The sequence below is a fragment of the Asparagus officinalis genome, chromosome 3 (genome assembly GCF_001876935.1).
Source record: "Asparagus officinalis chromosome 3, Aspof.V1, whole genome shotgun sequence".
Classification (NCBI taxonomy): domain Eukaryota; kingdom Viridiplantae; phylum Streptophyta; class Magnoliopsida; order Asparagales; family Asparagaceae; genus Asparagus; species Asparagus officinalis.
The window spans coordinates 75,758,786-75,785,657 of record NC_033796.1 but is presented as its reverse complement, the minus strand read 5'-3'; the positions used below and the strand labels follow the sequence as shown (position 1 = coordinate 75,785,657).

General features: G+C 38.5%; 1 protein-coding gene across 1 annotated transcript in view; it reads left to right on the top strand.

Annotated features, from left to right (window-relative positions):
- LOC109834349 (NADH dehydrogenase [ubiquinone] iron-sulfur protein 4, mitochondrial) overlaps positions 982 to 26,872 on the top strand; it is a 33,930-nt gene continuing 8,039 nt past the window's right edge. The window contains exons 1-4 of the mRNA XM_020402357.1: positions 982 to 1,258; positions 5,694 to 5,782; positions 8,371 to 8,500; positions 11,398 to 11,427. Of these exons, the coding sequence (XP_020257946.1) occupies positions 1,085 to 1,258; positions 5,694 to 5,782; positions 8,371 to 8,500; positions 11,398 to 11,427 (423 nt within the window). The 5' untranslated portion in view covers positions 982 to 1,084. The remainder of the gene's footprint in view (positions 1,259 to 5,693; positions 5,783 to 8,370; positions 8,501 to 11,397; positions 11,428 to 26,872) is intronic.

Here is a 26,872-nt window from a genome sequence, read left to right as displayed (position 1 = left end):
AATTTCCCCTCTAATTTTCACATTTATTGATAATTTCCCCTCTAATTTTCACATTTCTTCACAAAATTCATAAATAATTCATAATTAAATTCTAAAATCTAGATTTTTATATGAAATCACAATCAAATAGTGAGAGTATACAAAAATTAGAGAGTATAAATTTTTTTAGGAAGAATTTACCTGTTTTTTCCTCTGAGACTGAGATCTGACGTCGATCTGACGACGCCGGCGAACGGAAAGGGGGCGGCGGCGGCGGTCGGACGCTGGGGCGGCGGCGGTCGGGCGCTTCTCTGGGAATTTTGGACTGCAACTTCACGGGAGTTCAACTCCCGTGAAGTTGCAGTGCCAACTTCCAGAGAGCAGTTCTGGCATTGGATCTTGGCCAAATCTTCACGGGAGTTGAACTCCCGTGAAGATTTATATATAAATTAAACTTCACGGGAGTTCAACTCCCGTGAAGTTTAATTTCTCAATAAACTTCACGGGAGTTGAACTCCCGTGATGTTTCGGAAAACTTTTTACAAAAACCGACCTATTTTCAGCGCTGGGCTGAAAATAGGTCGGTTTTTGTAATTATTTTCAAAAGCGGTCTGTTTTTGCAAATAAAAACAGAAAAATGTTGGTTTTGAAAATTAGTCCCCCATTTCCCTCGTGACTTGCTTGCCGGACAAATTTTCAAAACCATCCCATTTTAAAATTTATTTATAAAAAACGACCCATTTTAGCCTTAATTGCAAAAACCGACCCAGTTGGTTGAAACTGGGTCGGTTTTTGAAAATTTTTTTTCAAACTTCACGGGAGTTGAACTCCCGTGAAGTTTTGTTATGAGAAAAAACTTCACGGGAGTTGAACTCCCGTGAAGTTTGGAATTTTTTTTTTCATAAACCGACCCAGTTTTAACAAACTGGGTCGGTTTTTGCAATTAAGGCTAAAATGAGTCGTTTTTTATAAATAAATTTCAAAATGAAATGGTTTTGAAAATTTGTCCCTTGCTTGCCCTCCTCCGGAAACATAGAACTAAGATCAGGCGCTTAATCTGCTAATAAACTGAGATCAGGCGCTTAATCTGCTAGCGAGGGCATCGATGGCCGCCTCCTCCCTCCGAGCTCGAAGCACCTCCTTTTCTCGCCTCCTCGCTTCTCGCTCAGCTCAAATCGCTCATCAAACGAGGTCGCTTTCCTCTGACGCTCTCGTCGAGATCAAGCCCGGGGAAATAGGCATCGTTTCTGGAATCCCTGAGGAGCACCTCAAGCGAAAGGTAACCTAATCCCCTTACAGGTTATTTATTTTTAACAATTTGTCTTTCTTTTGTTTTGGATCTTAGTTCATCCGGAATTGTGAAATTTTGCTAAGAAGAGAAATTTTTGTGGCGTTTCAGTTTTCAGATTACGTATCTGTTACAGATGCTTATTTTTATGGGAAAACATCAGGAATTTGAGTTTAGCAGATTACTGAAGACTAATCCTTGGTCTTGTGAGTTTAATCTGATGGTTTTAATGCACAACTCTCATTATGGAAATATATGCACTACTTAAGGAGCTGTTGCGCTTTAAAGTCTAAATATTCTATCAGGGGCCATTTTTTTCGTGAAATAGACCTTCATATTTTATTGCTGTCTTGTCTATTTAGGTTTAAACTCATGCCAACTATTTGACAATAACACCATAATAATTGCTATTTGACAATAACACCATAATAGTTGGGTGCTCAAGTGGACATAAATATGCAAATTCAACATAGGATAGCCTTTTATTCCGTTGTTGGAGATTCTTTGCAAAAGATTTGGTACCCACTTAATTTGTTTGTGTGCTTGTTTGTGTTGTCCTGTATGGTCTCAAATACGCTGCTATTATGATATATGGTAATTTGCAGATAAGCCCCTCCCCCATCTTATACCTTCAAGAACACTTATCACCACTCAATTATTTTATTAGCATTTAACATCACTATATCGGTAATTTAAAAGAATTAATTGCAGAGAACCCCCTCCCGATCATTATTTTAGAAGTGCTAAGGGCTAACAAAATAGTTGAGTGGTGGTAAGTGCTACTGAAGGTATAATTGGGAATTATCTGCAATTTACCCTTGGATATATTTGTCTATCTTCTTTTGTGGTCCTTATTATTCTTGGACTGCATATGGTAGTCACCCTTTGCTAGTTTAGGATTGCAGACTTTTTGCATATTGATCAAGGTTCCATGTAATATATTTATTATATTCCAAGTAATATATTTATTATATTCCAAGTAATATATTTATTACATCCCAAGGGTTTCTACTTTCTACCTAACCTCTTGCTTCATAATAACTCATCCATATAGTCTCCTAATCTCCTTCCTTTGCTGTCGTATTCTCTTCGATAATGTCTATTTATTTGCGAATCATCCTCCAAAAAGTCAAAAGATTATTGCTCTGTTTTTTATTCTTACGGACAATAAGGGGCCAAGCTAAACCTAGTATTTACCTTTCTTTTTTCTTTGTTGCATCAAAGTTTAGCTTGCTAGCCTTGTTGGGTAAATTTCAGCTTGTTATCTTTGCTTTATTGCAGAAGGTTTTCCCAATCTATCTTTAGAGACCCTTAGCTAAGATATGTGATCTAGACTTCATCTCACATCGATGCAGAAACGTATGATGGTGAATATTTGCAGAGTTGCCTTGATTTTCGGCCATTTCTTTGTTAATTCCCAATTGCCCATAATAATTCTTCCTTTTGGATATACTCAAAACATAGAAATGGTTTGATGCTTCTAGTAGAGCCAATCTTGGTTTCACTCTAAATGATATGATGTAGAAGTTCTAGTGTTCTTGATATAAAAGTGCCATCTCTGCCCAAAGTCCCTCGCTAATCTACTAGATAGGTGCCATGTTCTTATGGATATTTGCTTTCTTTTCTTAGTTCCAAATCTTCAATTTATTAGTGAAAGCATGTACGGGAATGTCGGTTAGATTATTTTGAACATGATTCTTTTGGGGCATTAAATGAGATATGCCAAGTTCTATGTGTTAATTGATGAGTAGGATTTTTAGGGAAGACATTTGGAATGAAAACTTCTCAAATTTTTATTTGGATACTAGAGTAAGAGTTTCTTAAGCATGAATATTCAGATTACTACTGCTGCATGACACAATTCCTTTTGGAAGTTAGAAACTGCACACGGTGGAGATAGTTTCTTGATGCTGTTATTGGTCTATTCAAAACCAATGAAGAGCTAACTTAATTATGCATATAAAGATAGACATATATCTTTGGAGGAGACAATAAAATAGGGTTCAAAACTTACATGAATATTACACTTAATACTGTTGTGCATCATTGGAATCATAGTTCCAATATAAGTTTAAAAATCTAGAAGTTTAAATGTTTATTAAGGTCCAAATGTGAACATCTAGAGGATTACTAGTTAATTTCCTGGGGTGACATAGATCAGTCTGATCCACTTAAAAATGATTGATTTGTAACTTACAAGTTTGATTTAGTTTGTCACTAATATCTGTAGCAGTCTTTGTTAGGTTGGATTTTAAAGAGCTTCTTCAACACTCAACAATGTAATACTCAACTAAAAAGCATCAGAAAACTCTGTGCTAATTCCCATTGTTTCTTAAGATTACACCCATACAATGTTATTGAGAATGTGAATCATAACGTTTAGCTACCCCGTCTCCTTTCTTCCCCTTTGTCCTCCTCCATGTTCTTTGAAGTCTTGTATCTGTGTTTTGAATCTCATTTACCAACCTTGACCACATCTCCGTTTTCCTACTAAATCCTCCTGCTCTTGCCCCCATCATTTCTCTTTCTTATTTGTCCTTCACCTTCCCGCCCTATCATGCTCCAAATTCTAAACCCACCTTTTGGGCTCACCATGCACCTGTGTCTACTGACCATTCTCTTTAAGCCAAAATAGGAAAAAAACTAAATCATCAAATCCGTGAAGAGTATGCAAGTGGCCAATCACTTGTGTCACATGAGAGATAAATGGTTAATTAGAGACACATGATGAGGCAGTCAGGCAGATGACTAATTAGTAGGGGCTGCCTCGAGGAATGTCGTAAAGTCAAACCATCATAAGTTGGCTTGTGAATGTGTCAATTCACAATGAGCATCAGAGTGGTTTTCTGATTGTGTGCAACAATTGGAATTTGATTTCAAAGTGGAGATTCTTCATTATTCTTTTTGAACTTTTTTTCCCACAAAAGCTGGAATGTGGCGGAACAGAGCTGAATGGATATAATACCAGTTAATTTAACAGAGTAGTAGATCTGAATGGAAAAAATAAGATTCATGTAGATGACTCCAAAAATCGCGGATGAGGTTTTGTTTTGTTGCTGTTGGAATATGGCAGAAGGCGAATCTTGTTATGTAACCGCTGTTCTCGGACATGTGTATTTCTCGTTGTGGAACCATCTTTTCTTTCTCTAGCATATTGGACCTAGTTGTGCTTCTATTTAACTAATTACTGAAACTTCTCCTATTGTTCCAATACTTTAGCAGGGAAGATGTTTGACTTAATTCATAATCATTTATGAGTTTGACTTAATTACAAACAAGCTATGACTTGTTCTGCCTCTCATCAACAAATTGGTAACCTGTTTAAGGTGTCAACTGAATTTCCAATATGCATCACTGTAGTCAAAGAGGAAAAGGTTGATGCCAGAATTTAGGGTGAAGGCTCGTTGTTGTTGTTGGGATCTGGCATAAGGCAGATGTTATGTAACACAGTTTTCGAACATATGTATTTCTAGTTGTGGAACTGTCCTCTCTTTTCGCTAGCATAATGGGCCTAATTTTGTTTGTATTCAATAATTCAATGCATTATTGAGACTTACCCATTATTCTTATGGTCCTACATGCATATACAGTAATCTTTTGATCATTTATGAATTTAAGTTATTAACTAATTAGATGCAAGTTAAGTTTTATTGTGCCACTTATCAACACATCATGCCCTGTTTAGGGTGTCACCTAAATTTCCAATATGCATCACTATAATTAAAGAGGAAAAGAAGTTAAAACTTCTCACTCATACTTTGGTGAAGGTTCATCCAATCTTTGTTATGCATAGAAGTAAAATAGTCCAAGATATCACACTGCAAAGAAGTATTTACAAACATTTTCTCTTATAGGGAGAGAGTGCATAAATGAGCATAGTTTATTCTTCTAGTTCAATAGCATTCGAAGCAATGCGATGTTTCTTTTACCATATGCCAATAGTTGATTTAATAAATCTAAGGGACTTGCCCATTTGTTTATGGTGGGCACATGTCACGAGGAGAATTCCTAAACGGCATTTTATATATCTTTCAACATTGCCAAGCACTTGGAAAGATCTAGTTAACATTAAAGCTAAAAAAGTCTGCATAGTTTTCTTTCATTAATTTTTTAATTTGAAAATTAATAAGTATTTTATTGGATAGTGTCATGCTGTAAGAACGATTCATCGACTTTCTATTACTATGTCTATGAGAGCTTCCCTCAATTGCTTATGCATTTTTCTATTATTGGGTGAATGTTGTTTCATAAAACTGCATCCTTTTCTTAGTCATTATATGACTTCTCTGACAGTTGCTTTTTTAGTCATCAGAAATCAACTTATTCCAGTTTCCTTAATATTTTTGTTTCTCACCCTTCATGTCTCCTTGTTCTTTTTGTGTATTCTTTTTGCACCACTAACCTCATTATTGTATTCTTTTTGCAGGTCATTATCTATTCTCCAGCTCGGACTGCTTCTCAGCAGGGATCTGGCAATGTTGGAAAATGGAAAATCAATTTTCTGTCTACCCAAAAGTATACCAAATAATGCAGTTTGGAGATAATTTTTATCTCCAATTCTACAGACTATTGATTTTCGATGTTTTAAGATTCATCAAGTATAGTATATTAACTCAAGGGTGGATATCATTGACATTTAGCCTGTTTAAAGGTTCTTGCTGTTTTAGATGTTTCTCTTGTTCATCCTTTCTTCATTGTTCTTAACAGTTTGAATTCAACTTGAAATTATGAAGTGCAGAAATCTGTTAAGGCATGACAGTGGATAGAGAATCATAGGTAAGGAGTCTTACCCTTACCCTAGATACCTATCCTTTACAAGGTTAGGAGTCTTGCCCTTGCAGTTACCCTAAATATATATCCTTTGGCAAGTTTAAGAATGCAAATTACTCTACCATAATGGACAAATGTCAAATGTTTTTTTTTTACAGTATAGAGTTGCTTACTTGCTTACAACTCAGTTTGAAAATATCGTAAAATTACTTTTAAATATAAAATATAACCATAAATGAGCATTGAAACAAGAATAAAGAAAAAAATAATATACCCTACCTACTATTTTAGATAAACAAATATAAATTTTCTAACTTGTACCGTATATTTTTATACAAATGGGTGTAAACTTTGCAGCCTTACCCGAAAGTTATGGGAAATGGATAGTAAGCCGGTGTTCATTTCTGTTAGTACCTCTATTTTTAACACATTCATACTTTGTTTCATTTAGAACATTTTACCTTTTTAGCCATGAACCATTAGAGTCACCGTCTTCCATTTTCTGGAGATAATGAACCCCCTTATTAAAACATTGGGAAGTTTTCTAATCAAGTAAATGGGCGGTTGAGGTGCAAACATCTCTTTTTCCAGTGAAGTAATAGTGCAGTTTTGTCTTATTTTATCATCATAAGAAAGATTATTTGGGGTAGACATTTAATTTCAAGAGTTAATATATGACGAGTATTCCTGTTTTATTTGAGTTTCTAGGTTGTGCTAGTTCCAAAATCTTTAGTTATATAGAACTAAGTTTCCATTAGTTATGAACCTTGTAGTGGTCAATGTAACTCAAATTAACATCTGGTGTTTATTAGAGGATCCATGATTTTTCTTATTTATTTTTGTGAATCTGTTTTTAATGAACAATGCAGTAAAAAAATTTGTAAAGTTCAATTTTTGCTTATGAATTATGTAAGATAATTACGTAAAACATAATGTCATGTCACTGGTAACAGTGCATCATATAGTGGTAAAGCACTTCCTATATGATGGACACTGATTGGTGACCATGTGGATCACTGGTTTGGTTTAGTTAAGGATTGGATGACCACATTTTTGGTTCATAAAAAACTATTTCAGTTGAAGTAGATTTAATGTTTAATTTCAATAAAATTTAGCTTTATACAGTAGAATGCATATTAACAATATGAAGAACTATTACCTCCATAGTACATAGTTGGTGGCCCTCCATGTTCATGAAATACATTATCTAAATGACAACCTGGTGGAATCAGAGGATTGGACGATGAGCTGCTACTTAAGTTCATTGTTCAGAATATAAGAATGTTTTCCACCTAATTTTGGTAATGTAAAACGGATGTCTTAAATTCGTCGATGAGTTAATGGAGGCAAAAAGGACTCGAGGTAAACCTAAGAGCACTTAGCTGGAAACAAATAAGAGGGATGTGATAGTAGTTAACGAAAGAGATGACCCATAGTAGAACACAATGAAAGATAAGGATTCATTTAGCTGATCCAAAAATTATGGGATAAAGGCTTTGTTGTTGTTGTTTTGTAGGAAGGTTTCACTTGCTGTTTTGTTGGCCTAGGCCGAGATTCTATAAAAGACTCTCTCTGTTCTTTTTGATGAATGCATGCATAAATAAGAACAGAGGGAAAGTTTCAATTATTTACTGGTTCGTGGTAGTAAGTTTCATATATTTACTGGTTCGTGGTAGTTGTTGTTTTCATGGTAATGTATATCTTTGGAAATTGTCCAGAATTTATCTTGTGTCAGCTGTGTCTAAAGTGGCTTTTTTGCATGAAGATTTATAGAGATTGTGTGCAGCTCTAGAATGTGGGCATTTCTTTTGTCTTTTAGATTCAGACCCCCAATTTAGTTAAACCTTAGTCAGCCTAAAAGATCAAACAAATCATAGTACTTGACAAACATAGGCTCGCTCACATGGGGAAATGAAAGTTGGAATACTAATTAACAAGTATAACTCACACCGGACATGAGTGAATCATCCTCTGAGTAAGCCTACATCATTGGAAACAATATCAATAACATAGCCCCATTTTGGCAAAATACCAAAGATTAATATAAGCTGTAGTTGGGCAATAGTAGTTGGGGAATGACAACAGTAATGATTGAAAATTAATACTTTGGTATTTGACTGACGTAGACCATAAGAAACTACTAGTTAGAATCTTACTTTTAGGGTTCTGCATCATCATTGTCCTTCAATATCTGTTGTTGTACACTTTAGTGGCCTCCATTCCTTTCTACATACACATCTGCATGCAAAAAAAAAAGTACATATGGTTGACAGGTATATTGATGCATTTATGAGTGTAACATATGTTAATGCTTGTATTTTTTGTGCGTGTAGATGGGAGAATCCATTGATGGGCTGGACCTCTACCGGCGATCCATATGCCAATGTTGGCGATGCTGGGCTTGCTTTTGATAGCGAGGAAGCTGCAAAAGCATTTGCTGAGAAGCATGGATGGCATTATATGGTATGCATTACTTAACTTTTTTCTATATTTGGATAAGCATAATTATATTTTGCTGCATATGATGTTTGAGATATCTAAAAGATATTGAAGATTGGAACCACTATTTAATCATAAGCCCACATGCAGTTTCAGGCACTGCTTAAATTCACTGGGATCTTCCATTGCCTTGCCACTTTGTGGAATCCCTTGCTGACTATTAGTTTGTATATTTCCATGCTTTTATGGAGAAAGGTTACAACTTGAAGAAGTTTCTACATTTGTTCGTTCGTGTGCTTTATTTCAATCAGTTTTTTTACTCCAAATAGGTTTTTGCAGAGCTATTTTTCAACCACCTTGGAACTGGATAGTGAATGTGAAAGTCAGTTTGGAATATTCAATACTATGAAACTAGTTAAAGTGGTTAACGTTTCCTTCAATCGTTGCAGATTTGCTATCTTTTCATCTCCTTACCCTTCACTTTTTCTTATTATGAATATGTTCATTGAGAAGAAAACAATAGCCAAAGCTTTTCATCTCCTTACCCTCACTTTTACCTATTATGAATATGTTCATTGAGAAGAAAACAATAGCCAAAGCTTGTAGAAGAAAACAAAAGCCAAAGCTTGTAATGAACATACTCTTAATAAAGACTTGAACTATACAATAGTTCGTAAGGATATATAATTTCTTAAACAAGTTGCAGTGGAATAATATGTGCGGGAGTTAAGGTATGCAATTCTGTAGAGTAGAATGATCATGACACACTTAATAACTAATACCTGAAGTCACATTTAAAAACCTGTTTAGCATTTGAATGCTGTTCACTTTCTAAATTTTTTTCTGCATGTCACAACATTTATAGTGTTATGTGTAGATGTTTTTGTTTAGCAAAATAATTAATTTCTTGCTGTTAAGCTTAGTATGTAGGTCATTTATCGTATATTAGAAGGATCCTGCTAGTTCTATTCAATGTTTAAAAAAGTGGAAGCACAAGGCGAAGCGCTAGACCCTTTGATAAAGAGACGTGTAATCTTCAAAGCGTGAGGCGTAAGCTTCGTGAGTTTAAGTAATTTAATTTAAAATTTGTAAAAATTATGTGCATATAATATAGTGGTATAATGTATAATAATTACAAATATATACATTCATGTCTTGATTAGTAAATAAGCATTAAATATGTGAAATATGAAAATGAATCATAATAAACTAAGCAACATGCATAACATGTATATTTTATTTACACTCACATGGTCATATTGGAAATACATAGGGGCATTTAATGTTAGTAAAAAAAATATTTTATATCCTTCTATCTTGTCTAAAGTGTGCGCTTCAAAAGAAAAGAGCTTTATGAAGCGCGAAGCACACACTTCAGAGTGATGAGGCGTAAGCTTCAAGGGATATATAGCTTCTCTCTGAAGTTTCGAAGCGTTTAACCTTCAAAAGTTGCAAAGCGAGTTTCAGAAAAGCTTTTTCAAACATTGGTTATATTAGACAGGTTGGCCTTACAACTTCTTTTTCCTTGTTAGCTCATTTCATAGACAAGCTACCAATCCCAAGATGCCTTATAAATGCAATACAGCTCTATTGATCTGTATGAACTAACTGATTGTTTGTTCCCATGTAGGATTGTAGCATCATTTACCATGCAACTTGCTATAGAAATGACTACAATGACAAGATTCACCGGAACATTATAAATAGAAGAGGTCAGGAATAATACATACAAAAAATGCAAAAATTATTGCAGCAATCACTAGTATTATGCAAGTCATGGGTACTGTAGCAACCACTGGTATTATAGTAGCTGCGTGTAGTGTAGCATTGATACCCCTACTGTGGTGCACCCTGAGACTTAGGGACTTTTCCTGCCCCCAGCCTGTCATCGACTAACTTGGAGACTTGGGAGGAATTGAGGCGGTACCCAGAGCTCTGCTGTTTATTTGATTGGGGGTGTTGTTCGAACTCAGTACAAACCTGAGGGAGGCCATGTGCCTAGCAAAGGTTCCTCGTTACCCAAAAATTTAAAAAAGTTGCCTCATTACCCAAAAATAAAAATAAGTTAAGTAAAAGAAACAATAAAAATAAGAATAGCAACAGTACAAATTTAAATTCTCGTGGTGTATCTCTTCCCTGAAATACCAAAATGGTAGCGTATGAATTGGATGAAAATTAGGGTTGGAGACAGGTGGTAGACATGGTTTATTTTTGGATTTATCAAGAGTTTTCACCCTCACATTGGGTTCTTACCGGACAGATTTCAACCTCAAATTAGGGTATCACATCCAGCATTCATCAGTCTATTGTTTTTCATTAATCATTCAGCATTTAATAACTTTTCAAAGAAAGCAACTATTTTATCGAAAATGTTCGTTTTATTGTCTAAGAACTAATTCTAGATAAATAATTTTTTTAAAATAGAAAAAGATCTGCCTTATCAAATAAGCTTGCAAAATATTTATTAAATATTCAAAAAACTTTTCTAAAATTGAAAGATAATTACTAGTGACTAAGAATTTCTAACTAAATTTGTCATTGGTTTACAACAATAAGTGCATGTGGCCTTGATTAAAAGTTGGAGATGGTTTCAATTTAGGATCTAGTCATCTTCATATGAATTTGTCTTGCATGGATGTGGGCAAATAGGACCTTTTCCAAAAGTGAAACATATAATTTATCTGCTATGCAAGTTTTGGTGCCTCTACTGACGTTTCCCCTTTTGTGGGCCTATATGTTAGTGTGTTACTGTTGTCTAAATACAACAAGGACCATAGAATATTTTGTTGAGGTTGTACTTCTGTACTCAAGATATGATATAAATAGATGAGTTTGCATGTGTCTTGAACTTCTATAGTTAAGGTATTATTACATGAATTTGCACATGTCCTGACGTTTTTATAATGTTTTTTTTACCACAGGTCAAGAAGCGCCACACTCCTCTTTTGAAGGTACGTTCTTTACTCTCCAAATTCTTTAATTTTTTTAATCTTTTTATTGTGGCAGATTTTCAATACTCTATACTTGATATAGATATGTAAATGCTTGGTAGTAATAATTGTTTCCATAGTTTCATAGACATCTGTTTTCATAATTTGGATGAATAGAAATAGAACTGAAATCATTATCCTCAATATTAGGCTCAGTTGCATGATTTAAATATTCTATAGTTTATATAGAAATATGAATATGCTTGTTAGCACTAAGTGTTCCATAGACATCTGTTTTCCTTATTTTAGGCAAACAACAATAGAACTGAAAACCATTATTGTCAATTTTATTTTTGGGCTCTGCTACATGATTTTTTTGTCCATTGAGAAACCTTTCTCATTATATATCTACCAGTCATATTATCATTCATATCTATTCTTTGTTAGTGGCCTTCTTGTCTCTCTGTTTAGAGCTTTTTTATGACTTGCTCTTGTAAGCAACAATTAGGGTGATAATGTCCAGGGTTTATCAAAATGGTACCCCTGATTTTCTCCTACTTCTGTTTCTTATTCATTCGCAAGAAATGCTTAATGTATCCCATTTATGGAAGGATAAAGCTATATAATAATGATATCCAAAGGCACTAACATCTAAAGGTAAACAGAGATGCAGTGAAATTGATGAGAACAAGAATTGGAAATCTTCCATATTAGCTTAGTTTTTAATTTTTGAAATTTGAATTTTAAATTTTGAATTGTTGTTTAATTTAGTAGTTAATAAGTGAGAGATTTGAGGGATTCTGTGTGAGATTTCAAATTTTGTAATTGCTCTAGGATTCTGTGTGAGATTTCAAATTTTGTAATTGCTCTATAAAAGCATGGTTGTAATCAGAATGAAAATTAATGAAGAATGAAAATGAAATTGTATTAGCTAAAAACTTGGTGTGAAACCAATGGTGTGAAACCCTAGGCTAATATTTTTGTTCTTCTCGTTGTTTATTCCCAGCCACCAAAATTCTCATCTCTCTCCACATACAAACTCAGCCGCCCAAAAAGAAAAGAAAAACAAGAAAAAAAAAAAAAAAAAACAAAACTCCTGTCACTTCCTTCAACCTCCAACCATCCCCAGTCACAACCCAAAAGACCCCAATTTCCTTCCGTGCTTTCTTCTCCGCTACCCACCACGCATCCCTGTTCCTCTCCCCAAACCGCCAACAATCTCATTTCTTCTCCACGTCAACTTCCAGACCAACCTAACTTCTTCGTTCTTTTCAACGACCACCGCCCAGGCCTCCATCACTCTCCCGTCGCTCCCCAAAAAAACCACCGCCAGATCCATCTCCTCCTGCAGCCACCAGCCACCACCCCGTCGCCGACCATCTCCTCTCCTCCACAAACCGACTCTCCCTGTCCTTGTTCCCCTCGTCAACCCCAGCAGCACACCAACCTCGCTGTCGTTGCACCCGAACAGCCGCCGTCGTCCTCAACTGTCGACAGTCGCCATCGTTCTTCGCCCTCGAGCAGTCACCGTCCACCTCTCCTCAGATCGAAGCTGCACCAAACAATCGTCGGTTTCTTTCCCCTGAGATCGAAGAAGAACAGAGATCAGAATATATTGATAGGTTTGTTGATAAGTTGGGTTGTGAGCTTCACTGTAGAAGCTAATGGGCTTTTGGATTTCTCTCAGCATTTTGGATAGTAATCTCTCAAACTCAGTAATTTCTGTTAATCTCATAATTATCAGTTAATTGCATACGTATTAAATCTCTAAACTATTATCATATATTCACTGCTTAATTTATTTTGTGAGTTGAGAGAACTGAACATGTGACTGATTAATTTTATAATTATATATAGAACTTGCAAAATGATGATTAATATTGCGATTAAAATATTTGAGATTGGAACTGTTCATGAGTATTGTTGCAAAATCTTATTAAAATCCATCTATCACATTAACCGTTTTAATTAATTTCCTACCGAAGATCATGAATTTTGGCGAAACGGTGCTTTGTTCGATTTAGATCGCTGATTCTGATAGACCTTAGGTGAGTTTCGTTTCGTTTCGCATCAGAAATTCTTGAGATAAAGTGCTCCAGTTAGAAAAATAAACTTCTAGCTAAAACATCAAGAAATTGCCGCTCGCCAATTGTCACATTGTTATTTCCATGTTTGCAAGGGTATGCTGCTAGGAAACTCTACACCAGAGCAGCTATATCATCTTATTTGGAGTTGAGGTGTCGTTACCATCTCTTGGAATGGATTACTGTTCTACCAAATTAGCCTGAGCTATTACTGGAGTTCTGATGGATATTAAAGATATTATAGTTGGCACATGATTGGTACTGAATTTTAGAAAATAATTCACTAAAAGCCCAGATATATGGTAGAAGATGGAACCCAAAATCCAAATATCAACGGTTGCAACCTGAGTTCAGAGCATACATGACAAGAAGAGAAGTGCTGTTATCTTTTTGACTTTGTATCTAAATTTAATTTTTTTTCCTCTTCAAAAGGAGCCATCAAGAGGGGCAAATTGCATAAGCAACATTATAGCTATGTTGCTATGTGGAAAATACCTATGCTATAAAGGTAAATAGATGCATGTATGAAATGAACATGCTGATGTTTCAAGCCTCCAACTGATATATCCTCTTAATATATGCCGTAACTAGTCTTTGACTCCTTGAGGATCCTTAATAGGTCATAAGAGGATAGTTTTAAAGTATTTAAGCATGAAGAGGAAGATGATCAATAGAAGTAATATTCACAGATGAATATGGAAGCAGTGTTGTGAAAATAGTAAAAGCAGCACTGAAGCAGTTGATTATGTGTTTTGGGCCTTTTAGTCGCTTTAAACTCGAAAAAGCCCCGTCCAAAAGCAGATGCGACATGAAAAGCGGTCCAAACACGTCTTCTAAACCTAAAAGTGACCACCAAAATATTTTTCTTTGATAATTTGTATATCAATTCATTAACTTGTTGACTATTTGGTGTATATAGTCCGCTACATATTAGTTTATCATATTACAACGTGTGTAGTATTTTGTTAATATTGCGTAATTGAATCAAAGTATAGTTAAACATCTATTTTGTGGTTAGGGTCTATAAACATTATATATGCATTTGTAGAATTTTTGCTCGTTTTGTAATTTTTAAGATTTACTTCTGATTTCTTTTTGAGTTTTTGTGCCTATTTAAGAATTAAAAGAAATAAAATAAATCACATTGGCACTTTTCTCGCTTAAGCCCCAAAAAGCGTAAGCGACGCCTTGTCGCTTCACTCCGTTTTCCGCAATATGTCACTTGGCTATAAGAATTTGAAGAAAGGGCTATAAACTAGTTAACAAAGATCTGCATGCCTTGAGAAATTGACAAGGTATCAGAATGCAAACAAGTAGCTAGTTACATGTAGTCCCTAGAAGTAGTTTTGGGAACTAGACAATATAGGAGTCTTGATCGAGTTACCATCTAAGCTAAAAGAACCATGACGCCTCTTTTGAGTTTTCTTTTTGGTTACCTCAAATTTATTGCAGGTAAATGAGTGCAAATCCGTTATTTGGTTTGCTTTATGGTAGGATTTGCTAGAGGGGCTTCTTAAAAATTGAAAATAGATTGCTCAAATGACACAACATTTATGACTATGGGAGTGAGTGGGCAATCAAGGAAACGAAAAATTAGTTGTTGAGTTGACACTCATCTTAATTTTCTAATCGCCTATTTATTTGCAAGGATTTTCAAAGAATCCTAGAAAATTTGTTAGATCTTGAGCCCACCAATCTAAAAATATCATAATTAAATCTCATAATCTTTTTTTTATTGCAAGGATTTATGTTTTGGAAAGCATTGTGGATTTTGGTAGCACGTGCGGAAAATGTAGTATCAAAATTCATAAATAGAAGATGGGACTTTAGAGAGGGAAAGTGAAAGTGTGCATCTTATCATAATTTTAAAAATCAAAACATATCTTAAAATTCAAAATAATCTTTGAAAAATTTGAAATGTTAAACATCCAAAATGTTGCAGGAAAAATTATGCAAAATCCAAAAATATTAAAATTGTAATAATAGTTAAAATACAAAAGATCCGAAACTTCTAACAGTGCTGAGCGTCTCCAAAAAAATTGTATTTTTCAATAAAACATAGTTTAGATGTTATAAAACAAGCACATAAAAACATTAGCATTTCCATTTTGATATATTTTTAGTTGCTTTAGAATAATACTTTTACTAAATAATAACATATTCTATTTTAAATGCAAACTCAAATATTAGTGGGATTCATAAGTCATGTTCCTACTTTATCAATGTTTTGTTAAGCAAACGAGGATTCATAAAATCTCTCTCTAAAACTAACTTCTGATTCCATTTCCTTACGAACCAAGAAAAATGGAAAACTTGGAAACAAATGGATTCCTTGTGTTTCCAAAAATGTCAAAATTCAAAAATACAAAATTTTGAACCGAACTGTTGTTTTGGTATCTGAAATTACAAATTTAACGATAAACTATGAATAATATCCTTTTAAACACCCTTTGTTTGCAATAATTTCTATCAAAGTAACACTTTCTAACTTTCTACTTTCTTTGGGAACAAACAAAAAGCATGGAAGCTCTTTCAAAACCTAATGGAAGCTCTTTCAAAAACTAACTTTCTGTTCTAATTTCCTCTTGATTAAACAAAAAAAATTTAAAACTTGGACTATTGTAGATTTCTGGATTTTGATAATAGCAAATTTAAAATATCAACTTTGAGCTACACAACCATAGCATGTACAAATAGCAAACATAAAAGCTGCCCGTTGATTGATGTTTGATGTTATTAGTATTTAGATCTCGTAGATATTGTTGAGATATTGTGAGATGTGATTTGATATGATTTTATCTCATAATATCCACTAAATCTAAATACTAATAACATCTAGCATGTGCAGAGAAATAGGGAATGCAAAGTTGTTTATTCATCTAACCCTAACTTTTGTTAAATAGAGTTTAGGAGGATATTAGAAAATAGATTAAGATAAAATCATATCAGATCACTTCTCACAATATCTCAAGAATATCTCATAATATCTACTAGATCTAAATATTAATAACACCTAACACTCCCTCAAGTGGGAACATTGTAGGCATGTAAAATTGCTTATAAGTCCCTTGGCATAGCTCGGCGCGATGATTCGACAAACCACCGAGTGACGAGGCGACGAGGTCAACGAATCGCACGCGAGCAACGGAATGCATCCATTCGCGTGCGGAATCAAGCCAACGGTTCGGGGAGTCAACGAATCATCCAAACAAGAGCGGACTCGGATGAATCATGACCGAATCAAGATCGGTTTCGGATTCGAACTCAGAAGTGGATTTACTGCCAAATCAGGAATCCGATTTACTGCCAAATCAGATCAACGAATCAGAGTCTGAATCAACCAAATCACGGACAAAACCGAAAGACGAAAACACGACGGAACCCAACACCAAGGGGGTGCTCGGCCTGAGCCGAGCCACCTCTGGGTGGCTCGGCCAAAGCCGAGCCACCTCAGGGTGACTCCGAGCCACCCTGAGGTGGCCGGCCAGATCTGTGCCCGGGCACAGTGAAGGGAGCCTATAAATAGGCCCCCTTGTTTCATTTCAAAAGGTTGGATTTTTTGGAGGCGAAGCCCTGCTGGATTGAAGACTCAAATCTAAAAAAGATTCAAACTTTAGGACTTCGAGGACTTGTTCATCCAGATCTGGTGCTCGGCGATCGTCAACGCTAAATAAGGCAAGAGTTCGAGAGGACCGGATCTCAGATCTACGCATACGTACTCCGGATCTAAGCTTGGTCTTAGATCCCGAGACTTGGGCGATTGGTTCCTTGGTGAACCAATCCACCCCGGCTATTATTTCCTTGGTGAAATAATACCCGTCGTACTGCGTAGATCCGACCGGATCTAGATCGCGCGGTGGTCCACGGATAAACCCCGGCGCAGGCGAAGAACACACACAAAGCGAGTGACCGCAAAACAGGAGCTCGTGATTTGTTCGACAAACAAGGATAAAAAGTTATAATCTTTCTTTTTTCTTTTTCTTTTATTTTCATTGTAACCGGATCTTATAAAAAGACCGGATCTTTGTAACTCAAAAAGTTGTTATTTAAGAGTACGGATCTTATAAAAAGACCGGATCTTTTGTAACTCAAAAAGCTGTTATTTAAGATGACAATGGAATCAACAATAAAGAAAGACACGATTTTTCCCGCGAACAATCTGGCGACCACAGTGGGAGCCACCGATCTCGCTGCCGAGATCGGGGGGTAGTTCGACCAACAGAAGTTCGAGGAATACTTGTCGTCCTCGTCCGGATCAACCTCCCCCCGCAAGTCCAAGAAGTCCAAGTTCTCTTCCAGGAGAAAAACTCGTTGGTATGAAGACGTGGAAAACACCAACGAAGATCTCGCCCCGCTGGATGCCAAAGTCGCATCGGGTGAGATTCCTCCAATCCCCAACCAGGTCGGATCTGCTCTGGCCAACCCTTCTGCCGCAGGGGGCGTGGTGACTCTCTCGAAGAGAGCCCGTCAAAGGCAACGTCAACGCCTTGCGAAACAATTTGCAAAGGCCATGGAGTCTGTTGACGGGATCCGCTACAATGTGGATCTGAAGAACAGAGGAGGCAAACAGCCTCAACAACTGAAGAATGACAACTCCTCTAAGCCGCCAACGAACGAATGGATCCGGGTCAAACGGAACCGTTCGACACTTGAAGAGCGGATTCACAAACGCCGCGCGCTACTCGCACAAGCAAAAATTCTTGTGCAGGAGGCCAAGAAGTTGGAGGAGGGAAGAGTGGCCAAGAAACCGCCATCAACCCGCAAAGCTTGGAAACCGAAGTCTGAAGCGGCGGTTCAGACCAAAAGGCAGCAACTGCGGCCGTCGAAAGTGCAACCTTCGGCGAATCAATCCAGACCGCCGATTTCCACAACTACTCCGGGAGATCCCGCAGGACCATCCCAGAAAAGGAAGTCAATCTTGGAGCACCTCGGTCCACTTCCCAAGGAACGAGGTAAAGCTCCAGTCCAGGAACGTTTGGGACCAATGAAGAAGTCCCGAACGAATCAACATGCTGGGGGTCGTCGCAACCCTCAACATGACAAAGAAATCATGGCACCCAAGCGCACTACCTTGCGCATTGAAGTCCAGGAGCGCGTGACTTTCGAAAGCCTTAAGAAAACAATTCCCCCTCAGAGGGAAACGTTATCGTCTGACGACGATAGCGTTATACCTGAGAAGTCGTGCCAACACACGATAGGTTACTCCGATCGTCAAGCAGACGAGTTGTACTATCGTGCTGGGGGTACGAGTAAAACCAGGAAGAGGAGTCCCCGAGAACAGGAAACTCAATGCCCCTGTTCCAAACTCATTCAGGCAGTATTGTCTGAGTGCGACTACATCAAGGTGGTCCCCGAAAGAGTTTCGGTTTTTGAAAGACTTAGTACCGAAACGCCAAAACCAAGGCCTAGGCGTTTCCGACGAAGAAGAACGGCGGTCGAAGATGGAGAATTTCTGAGGGTCACCGCTAACATGACCAGCAAAAGGGCATCGACAAGGGATAATCCCGAGTCAATTCCGCCGGTACCCCAGTATCTAACTCGTCTGAGGTCTGGAGCCATCATACGAGGAACTTATGGTAGGGTTCGGACAAGATTACCGTCAGAAGATGAAGAATCGGATTCCTGCTCTGCTGTCGCATCGGACAATACAGTGTCCAGCGAAGGACAACCCCGCGAGTCATTCATGATAAGCGCGGAACAAGTGGCCAAGATGCTCGAAGAAGCCATGGCTAAACAACAGGAGAGCTTCAGGTTCGAAATGCAGATGGCCATGCAGAGTATGAGAGAAATGCATGAGCAACAAATTCAGGCACTGACGAACCAGCAAGGTGAACCAAGCCGCCGTAACCAGGTCGTTCAGGAAGAGGATCACACGGATACGGATGAAGCTCACAATGCCAATAATCCTCCCGTCAATGCAGGGGGTGGTAATGAGAATGCTAGTCGTAATGCCACACTTCCGCCTTAGAATCGTGCTAACGAAAGCACAGGCGAAAGTCTGAAGATCAAGAACCTCGAGAGCAAAATCAACACATTGATTTCCGCTCAAGAGATAAAGAAGACTGGCATTCCTTATCCATACCCACGAGAATGGGAATCAATCCCCTATCCGGCGAAGTTCAGTCTAATTAACTTCACGCCGTTCGACACCGAAATATCCATCGGAACGTTGCTCGACGAGAAACAAAAGGAAGGGGAGCTGGTCGACACCTTCGTCAAGAGGTTCCGGAACAAGGCGATGAACTGTCGGGACCCGATCACTGAGGAGTTCATCCTCCAGACTTGCCACAACAACCTTGCACTGGATGTGTTGGAAGCAAGTGGAACAGCACCGTCTGACACTTGGAAAGACTTGAAGGTGCGCGGTGAACAAGCCGAACGCTTCCTCCGATTTCGCCTCTCGTGGTAAGGGCAAAACACCTGCAGCTACTGGTGGTGCTAATCAAGCGTCACAACAGCAATCCCGAAGGCAGCAAAAGACTTCGGGTCCGAGACTCCAAAGAGAGTATTCCTTCAAGGACGAAGACGTTCCAGCCATCTTCGAATCCCTCCTTGAAGGTAACAAGATCAAGCTACCGCCTATCACAAATCAGGAGGAAGCTGACAACACTACGGACCCAAAGTACTGTGCATACCACAGGAGGGTCGTTCATCCCACCAAGGATTGCTTTGCTCTCAAGAATAGCATTCAGACCTTGGTTGAAGCTGGCGTCATAACGCTGAGGTAAGCCAATTGAGAATGGCAGACTCCGATAAGTATAAGAGTATAAACTGCTTCTCAAAACTCCAAAGAGTATACGAGTATAAACTGTTTCTCAATCCTCCGACCGGTATAAGAGGTTAAACTACTCCCTGATACTCCAATAGGTATATGAGTCTAAACTGTTTCCCCACTTTTGACGGGAAGTTCCTGGAGAATATTAAGCTAATATTCTTAAGGATAACCCGGTTAGTTAACTGATAATAATGTCCGAACCAGTTCCGCAGAGGAAACTGGGGGTGGACGATTTATGTAATGGGAAGTTCCCAAAACCACAGCAATGTAATGAATAAGAACTCCCATTCTCACCATGTCTATGCACTCAACACTCTCTCTGTTAGAGTCTGGACGTAAAGTACCCACTTGGTCAAACCTTCTTACAGTTAGGACCACAGTCAAAATCCCCTCTCGATTCCCCCAATGAACGAGAGGTCCACAAATTGAGCGATCAAACCTTCCTACAGTTAGGATTGTCTCAAAACACCCACTTGGTCAAACCTTCTTACAGTTAGGACCACAGTCAAAATCCCCTCTCGATTCCCCCAATGAACGAGAGGTCCACAAATTGAGCGATCAAACCTTCCTACAGTTAGGATTGTCTCAAAACACCCACTTGGTCAAACCTTCTTACAGTTAGGACCACAGCCAAAATCCCCTCTCGATTCCCCCAATGAACGAGAGGTCCACAAATCGAGCGATCAAACCTTCCTACAGTTAGGATCGTCTCAAATCTCCCGATTGGTCAAACTTTCCTACAGTTAGGACCACAGCCAAAATCCCCTCTCGACTCCTCCAATGAACGAGAGGTCCACTTTCATATCGAGTGATCAAACCTTCCTACAGTTAGGATCGTCTCAAAACTCCCATTTGATCAAACCTTCTGACAGTTAGGATCATCCGAAGTTTTCGATTCTCGGAGTGGAGGTCCCACTCCTAGTTTCATCGTTCCGGATTCTGGGGGTGGAGATCCCACCTCGAGTCTCCTTTCCAGCTGAAAATAGAATATAAAATTCTTCTTCTTCAGTGTCGGGAGATAGAATATAAAATTCTTCCTCTCCTATTTCGGGTTCGTCTTTGCCCCAAGAGAAGACACCACCTTTTTCAACTCTCAAAATCTGTGCCTCACAGGTACAGGGAATTTTATCACGAATCCTAAGTAGGGATAAGTCAACGCCTAACACGTGTTGCCGGTTTAGTCTTTCACCGATTGAAAAAGACACTAGAATTTCAGTCTAGGAAGTTTATCCCGAATCCTAAGCAGGGATAAGTCTGCGCCTAACACACGCTGCCGGTTTAGTTTTTTTCCGTAGAAAAAAACACCAGAGTTCGATTCTGGAGTATTCTATCCTGAAACCTAAATAAGGATAAGTCTGCGCTTAACCTGCGCTGCCGGTTAGTTCTTAACCGTTTAAAAAGAACATCCGTTCACATATTCAACATTGTGACATGTTGTTATTAATAACACCAAAATACATGCCTTACACGCATGGGTAATTTCATCCTGAATCCTAAGAAATGATATGCCGACGCCTAACACGCGTCATCGGTTTAGTCTTTTACCGATTGAAAAAGACACCAGAATACCAGTCTGGGGTATTTTATCCCGAAGCCTAAGTAGGGATAAGTCAACGTCTAATACACGTTGCCGGGTAGCCTATTCCCGTAACAATGGCAAAGCCTATGTATTCAACATCATAGCACAAAGTCTCAGAGAATACACTCTCTTAGCACAACGTTACATGCGGAACGGATTTACATAATCCGTATGCTAGCCCGACTCAAACGGTAGTCGGTAAAGGCTAATCAAATCCGTTGAAGGCTGAGGGTTTGCCAAAAATCCTAAGTCAACGTCTGATACACGTTGTTGTTTAGTCTTTTCACAGGAGAAAGACGAAGTCTACGTATTCAAGATCGTAGCACTAAGAGCGTTAACTCTCTTAGCACAACGTCACATGCGGAACGGATTAATACAATCCGCATGCTAGCCCGACTCAAACGGTAGTCGGTAAAGGCTTATCAAACCCGTTGATGGCTGAGGGTTTGCCAAAAATCCTATAAATACGAAAGTCACTGACGCATCAGCTTCATTAGTTGGTCTTGTGACTTGAGCATCCAACGACGTTCGAAACCCTAGGGTCAACGCCCTACAACGCGTAACCCTAGGTCAACGCCATTCGACGCGTTGCGATCAAAAAGTCAACGTACGACGTTCAAAACCCTAGGGTCAACGCCGGTCAACGCGTAACCCTAGGTCAACGCCATTCAACGCGTTGCGATCAAAAAGTCAACGTACGACATTCGAAACCCTAGGGTTAATGCCGGTCAACTCGTAACCCTAGGTCAACGCCGATCAATGCGTTGCAATGAAAGAATCAATACTCCGAAAAGTATACGAGTATTCCGACAACGGTCAGACAATAAATGCAGCACCGAAACCCTTTTAGATATTCGACAAAGCACCGAATAGCCTGAAGGATTAAAGGAATCAAGAACAGAAGCAATCTCAAGGTCCCGTTACACCGACTGAAGGTTGGGACAATCATGTTTAAAGTATTCCAGACTCTTCTATAAAAGAACGATGCTGAAATACTTTGGAGGGGGTATCTGTAGGCATGTAAAATTGCTTATAAGTCCCTTGGCATAGCTCGACGCGATGATTCGACAAACCATCGAGTGACGAGGCGACGAGGTCAACGAATCGCACGCGAGCAACGGAATGCATCCATTCGCGTACGGAATCAAGCCAACGGTTCGGGGAGTCAACGAGTCATCCAAACAAGAGCAGACTCGGATGAATCACGACCGAATCAAAATCGGTTTCGGACTCGAACTCAAAAGTGGGGTTACTGCCAAATCAGAAATCCGACTTACTGCCCCAAATCAGATCAACGAATCAGAGTCTGAATCAACCAAATCACGGACAGAACCGAAAGACGAAAACACGACGGAACCCAACACCAAGGGGGGGCTCGGCCTGAGCCGAGCCACCCTGAGGTGGCCGGCCAGATCTGTGCCCGGGCACAGTGAAGGGAGCCTATAAATAGGCCCCCTTTTTTATTTCAAAAGGTTGGATTTTTTGGAGGCGAAGCCCTGCTGGATTGAAGACTCAAATCTAAAAAAGATTCAAACTTTAGGACTTCGAGGACTTGCTCATCCAGATCTAGTGCTCGGCGATCGTCAACGCCAAATAAGGCAAGAGTTCGAGAGGACCGGATCTCAGATCTACGCAGGCACACTCCGGATCAAAGCTTGGCCTTTGATCTCGAGATTTGGACGATTGTTTCCTTGGTAAACCAATCCCCCCCGGCTATTATTTTCTTGGTGAAATAATACCCGTCGTACTGCGTAGATCCGACCGGATCTAGATCGCGCGGTGGTCCACGGATAAACCCCGGCGCAGACGAAGAACCCACACAAAGCGAGTGACCGCAAAACAGGAGCTCGTGATTTGTTCGACAAACAAGGATAAAAAGTTGTAATCTTTCTTTTTTCTTTTTCTTTTATTTTCATTGTAACCGGATCTTATAAAAAGACCGGATCTTTGTAACTCAAAAAGTTATTATTTAAGAGTGCAATGAAATCAATAATGAAGAAAGACACGATTTTCCCCGCGAACAAACATATGTATCATATATATCTAGCTTGTTACAAATGGAAATAGAGCGTCTAGTTGCAAGAGTTTTGGTAATGTATCTGTGCCCGGAATACTTGAAGATCTCATCAATGAGAAAAGTGTAGTCATAGCCAGAAGAATTCCTAGGCGGGTAATCCAGTAGAAATCCTAAGTGGGTAAGCTAGTGTCACGCCCCGCTTCCCAAAATACTAGGGAATCGGGACGCGAGCAAGCCCGTGACGTATTAAACTGAGAAGAGATAAGTGCTAGACCCCGTCTTCTCAATCTAATACGCTAAGCGTCAAGAAATACAAACGAAAGCACAAGTCCCCGATCACAGTAATGAGAATATAATAAACAACTCAGAACCAAAAGATACATATCACAACTTGAAATGATCATCCAGACATAATATCCGGGCCAAACATGCCCTTATACAAACTATCTGAATGAAATACTGGAGAATATAAAATACAACGATCAGGCGGAAATAGGAATGCTAGAAAAGTAAACTAAGGACTAACAGCTGATAAAAGAAATGACTAGGCTTCGGCTTCTTCTGCTCGGTCTACAGAGTACTCCTGCGGGGGATCCTCTGGCTCCTGTACGACTCCGAACTGAACCTGTCCGTCCTCTAAATCTGACGTACACCAGAGAAAACAGGTGTACGTCAGGTGCATGGTGCACGGCAAGATCCCAAAAGGAAGAATAGAACGGTCGTGCGACCAATGCAATAATGGTAATAACAATAGAAACATACAACTGAAATACTAATAATCTAAATATAATTTACTACTAGAATAGAATAATCATAATAAATCCAAGAAATTCAACCAAGTAACAAGTCGATCATGCAGCTAGCGATCAGATTAATCATCCACGTAACAAGATCATACTAGATGGAATTAATACTTAAAAATCTACAACAAGAGACGTAGTACGTCGAGCGAAATAATCCAAACAAGGAAACCCTCATGTATATACCATATGTCTCGAATTATAGATAATTAAATATTAACCCCGATCTAGGTATGAAAATAAAACATATCTGGTCTGTATCTCACAAGAACTCGTACTCATCCAAGAAACGAGTCATGTAGCTAGCCATCCTATAACAGGTCACTGGTTCACGTCTCACACAAAGTCAAAGTTCACATTATCGGATATCTGGTCAACAACCACATCTCACTAGTACCTCAGACCCGCCCCAGTGCGAAACGATTCACTGGTGCGTGCCTGGAAATAATCAATAATCACAATATCACCGTTCCTCAGACCCACCCCAGTGCGAAACGATTCACTGGTGCGAGCCTAGAAATAACAATAAACATGATCACTTCTCCTCAAACCCACCCCAGTGCGAAACGATTCACTGGTGCGAGCCTAGAAATAACAATAAACATGATCACTTCTCCTCAAACCCACCCCAGTGCGAAACGATTCACTGGTGCGAGCCTAGAAATAACAATAAACATGATCACTTCTCCTCAAACCCACCCCAGTGCGAAACGATTCACTGGTGCGAGCCTGGAAATAAACAACAACATATCCGATAACATGAACCCAGACCTTCCCATCCCAAGCCCAAGTCAACAACTCATATCTCACGGTCACTATGATCAAGCAATACACGCGATTCTCAACTATAACAGGGTATAAATGCAATGAATACTATGTAACAGTGTCATGAATTTCTAACGGTTCTCAAGCATAACAAAAAGTAATAAATGCAACTAATCATATACAACAAGATCATAGCATATCACATAATTAAGATTAAGAAACATAAATCATGAAAAATTCATAATAATCCTATTTATAAATGTTCTAAACAATTCTTTTTATAAAACTTTCTTAAATTACTGAAATTATTCTAAATTGATACTTAATCTAAAATAAATTCTTTTAAACTATAATTATTCTAAAATAATTCTTTTGTCAAATAAATTCTATTGTTTTATTATAATTACTCTAAAATGATTTTTCACCAAAATAATTTATTATAATTATTTTAAAATGATTATTTTGTCAAATAAATCCTAAAAAAATCATAAACTAATCTAAAATAATTTTATTTTATTTTATCTTTACAGTATCTATTATCAAAATATTATTTTTAGTATCATTCATCAAATAAATCCGTGCAAGTCATCACAGTATATGTATTACAATATGAATGGTCATACGTTATTGTTCTTAGTCCGTTTCGTTCACAACAGTTCTATACGTTATGGTTCTCAGTCCAATATGTTCACGACAATTCCGTATTTGTAACGAATAATTATTCGGGTAACGAGTTCGTATGCATAATAAATTTATGATAAATCTAAAATTATACTGAGCAAGAATATGGATCTTGCAAGCAACTAATTAATTCACAGCGGATGTAAGAATTGAATGACGAGTCAAAGGGAAGCGGGATCTTGCCTCGGGTACATCGTCAACTGCAGCGGGGGTCGTCGGGGTGGATACACGGGTCACAACAGGTTCAACGGCTCGTCGGAAAGTCAATCGGTTAGAATACAAAAGAGAGGTATTAGTAGCGATTAGCGATATTCGAATGAATATAACGATGTGTAGATAAGGAGCCCAAGTAAAAGGAATATACTGTGTGATAGACAACACGAAGGGCTACACACCGGTGAAGACGGTGGCGGAAACGGAGATCGGAAGTGGCCGGGAAACGCGTGCGAAGTTGGCACAGTGCTGCTGTTTTCAGCGAACTGCTTGCCGTCGATCGATGTTTCGGACGATACCGAGAGAGATAGAGAGTGAGTTAGAGTGTGATACAAATTGGAGATGATAGGCAATATGTAGGTCTACTCACCGGAGAAGAAATCGACGAAAACGGAGGTCGGAGGTGATCGGAAAGTACGTGTGAAGTCGACACAAAACTGCAGAAATCTGCAGTGCAGTTCTTCGCGTTTGGTCGCTGTTCAGGCACGTTTCTTGCTGCTCGGAGCTTTCCTCGCTGTTCGGGCTTGCCGGAGGTGGGAGGAGGTTGCCGGG